Source organism: Physeter macrocephalus, chromosome 14, assembly GCF_002837175.3.
Source record: "Physeter macrocephalus isolate SW-GA chromosome 14, ASM283717v5, whole genome shotgun sequence".
Taxonomy (NCBI): domain Eukaryota; kingdom Metazoa; phylum Chordata; class Mammalia; order Artiodactyla; family Physeteridae; genus Physeter; species Physeter macrocephalus.
Window position 1 is genome coordinate 121,514,560 of NC_041227.1, and position 2,281 is coordinate 121,516,840.

At 46.0% G+C, this 2,281-nt stretch overlaps 1 protein-coding gene across 1 annotated transcript in view; it reads left to right on the plus strand.

Annotated features, from left to right (window-relative positions):
• C14H17orf58 (chromosome 14 C17orf58 homolog) overlaps nt 1–2,281 on the plus strand; it is an 11,188-nt gene extending 8,907 nt beyond the window's left edge. The window contains exons 3-5 of the mRNA XM_024130352.2: nt 2–190; nt 443–634; nt 1,310–2,281. Coding sequence (XP_023986120.2) covers nt 2–190; nt 443–634; nt 1,310–1,500 — 572 coding nt within the window. The 3' untranslated portion in view covers nt 1,501–2,281. The remainder of the gene's footprint in view (nt 1; nt 191–442; nt 635–1,309) is intronic.

Genomic DNA, 2,281 nt, shown 5'->3' on the forward strand with positions numbered 1-2,281 from the left:
GCCCCCGCCGGCCCCGCCCACCCCAACCGGCCGCGCGCCGCCGCACCGCCCCCGGGACCCGCGCCCGCGCCGCCGCCGCCGCGCCTCAGCCCCCAGCGGAGGGAGGATGCGGAGCTTGGCGCCGAGCCCTGCGCGCGCGCCTGCAGGGCGGACTTAGACGAGCACGAGTCCTACTGCACCAGCGAGTTCGGTGAGCCCCGCCCGCAGCTCCTCCCGGGCCCGGGCGGCCGAGCCCAGGCCGCGGGGCGAGCCTTTCCGAGCCGAGAGCGCCGGGCTGTGCATCGGGACCCCTAAACCAAACCCTAGAGAAATCCACCCACTCGGTCTTGCAGGCCCCAGAGCCGTGTGGACTATTTCGTGATTTGTTAGAAAAGCACTGGGGGAGAGAAGGAGGATGTGAGAGCTTTGCATTTCTCCAAACTCTTTTGTTTTTTGAAAGCAGCAGTCAACGGAATCGTGCATGATGTGGACGTCCTCGGCACAGGGATCCGGCTGGTGACTCTGCTGGTGGACCGGGACGGGCTGTACAAGATGAACCGCCTGTACATCACTCCGGACGGGTTTTTCTTCCGAGTCCACATATTAGCCCTAGACTCCTCTAGTTGCAATAAGCCATGCCCAGAATTTAAACCTGGTATTGAAACTGATCTAAGTGATCATTTTATATATGTTCTTTATGTCACCATTGTAACTTTGACATGCCACAGCCCGGTCTCTATCGGTTTCCCCAGTACGTTTTTTTTTTGGGGGGGAGGGCTATTCTAAAATGAATAGAATTTAGAAGACAGGTATTATTTCGGCCACTCTGTGATTTAAATTCCATCAGCGCCTCCGGTTAAAGATGGGAACTGAGCGGATTGGCAGAAAGCAAACAGTATTTGTTGACAAAGTGGAGTGAATGACGAAACAGCTTTGCCAGACGGGATGCCTAAGGGGCTTTTTAAACTGAGTTTAGAGACGTCTTTTGCTGGGCGCGTGTGTTTGCGGGGGCGGGGGGCGGGTAATGCCCACTCCCACGTCTTTCTAGAGATGTGCTCTGTAAAATCCTGCTGGCACTGTTGTGATTAGGACCTTTGTTTCTAGTGCTGGCTGTTTACAGGCTGAGTAATCTGATTATCTTATAAAGGTCACTAGGCTATTTCCACCTGCTGTCTGAGGTTTAAATGTCTGAGATTCAGCATGTGCAGCAAGATAAGAGATTCAAGCTTAGGCATTTCTTAAAAGCCTTACATTTTCTTATTGTTACGTGGTATTTGAAAGATAACTATGAATTTATATTTTGGCTTTTTTTTTTTTTTTTTTTCTTCAGGCAGCAGGTATATTGTGATGGGCCACATCTACCATAAGAGAAGGCAGCTACCTACAGCTCTGCTTCAGGTCCTGAGAGGGCGCCTCCGACCAGGAGATGGACTTCTCAGGAGCAGCGGCAGCTATGTGAAAAGATTTAACCGGAAAAGGGATGGGCAAGTGCAAGGGGCAATTCACACCCAGTGCATTTGAAACATACAGCCTGGCATTTCTGGATCATAAGAGACTTGGAATTCAGCAGCAAGACAGGAAAGGCCTATCATTAAGTAATCGGATTTTCCTTTAGAACAGGGCACACAGCTCCTTTAGGAACTAGTTGCAAACTGCCAACTCTCATCTTCAAGTTGTCACTTTTTTACAAAATGCTTCTTAAATGGTTATGCTTCTGAGCTCTGTGGTGAAGTTATTCAACTGGTGTGCCAGTTACTCACACAAGCTCAGATAACTGACCTGTCCAGTTAACAGATCACTGCTTCATGTTGTTTATTTTTAATTATTTTAATTTAAATACATTCTTCAGTAGAAATAGTTCACAAAAACATTTCCTTGATTTTAAATATACAATTTTGAATAGTTTATATAATGTATCAAACCAAATTTTATACTAAAACCATCATATTTTAAATTCTGTACATAACAGTAAGTGCACTAGTCAGACGTATGAAATGTCATTTAGATCACATTTAGATCAAACACTAAAGTTAGAGCCCGAGACAAGTATTAAAGTTTTACATTTAGAGTACTGAAGGGCTTATTCAAGCAAACAAATGTTTGTTCAAACAAGTGTTCCTGATGTACCAAAATATAAGATAGTTTACTTTCATGCCTCCCTGCTTCTAAAATCCTATGTTTTGTGCCATACTGGCAGCTATCCCAATACCAAACATATTCTGGGTGTATCTGATGTCATTTTTCTATTAAGACCAAGTATCATGTTTGTGTTTGTAAAGCAGTAAATCTTTCTGTGAAATCA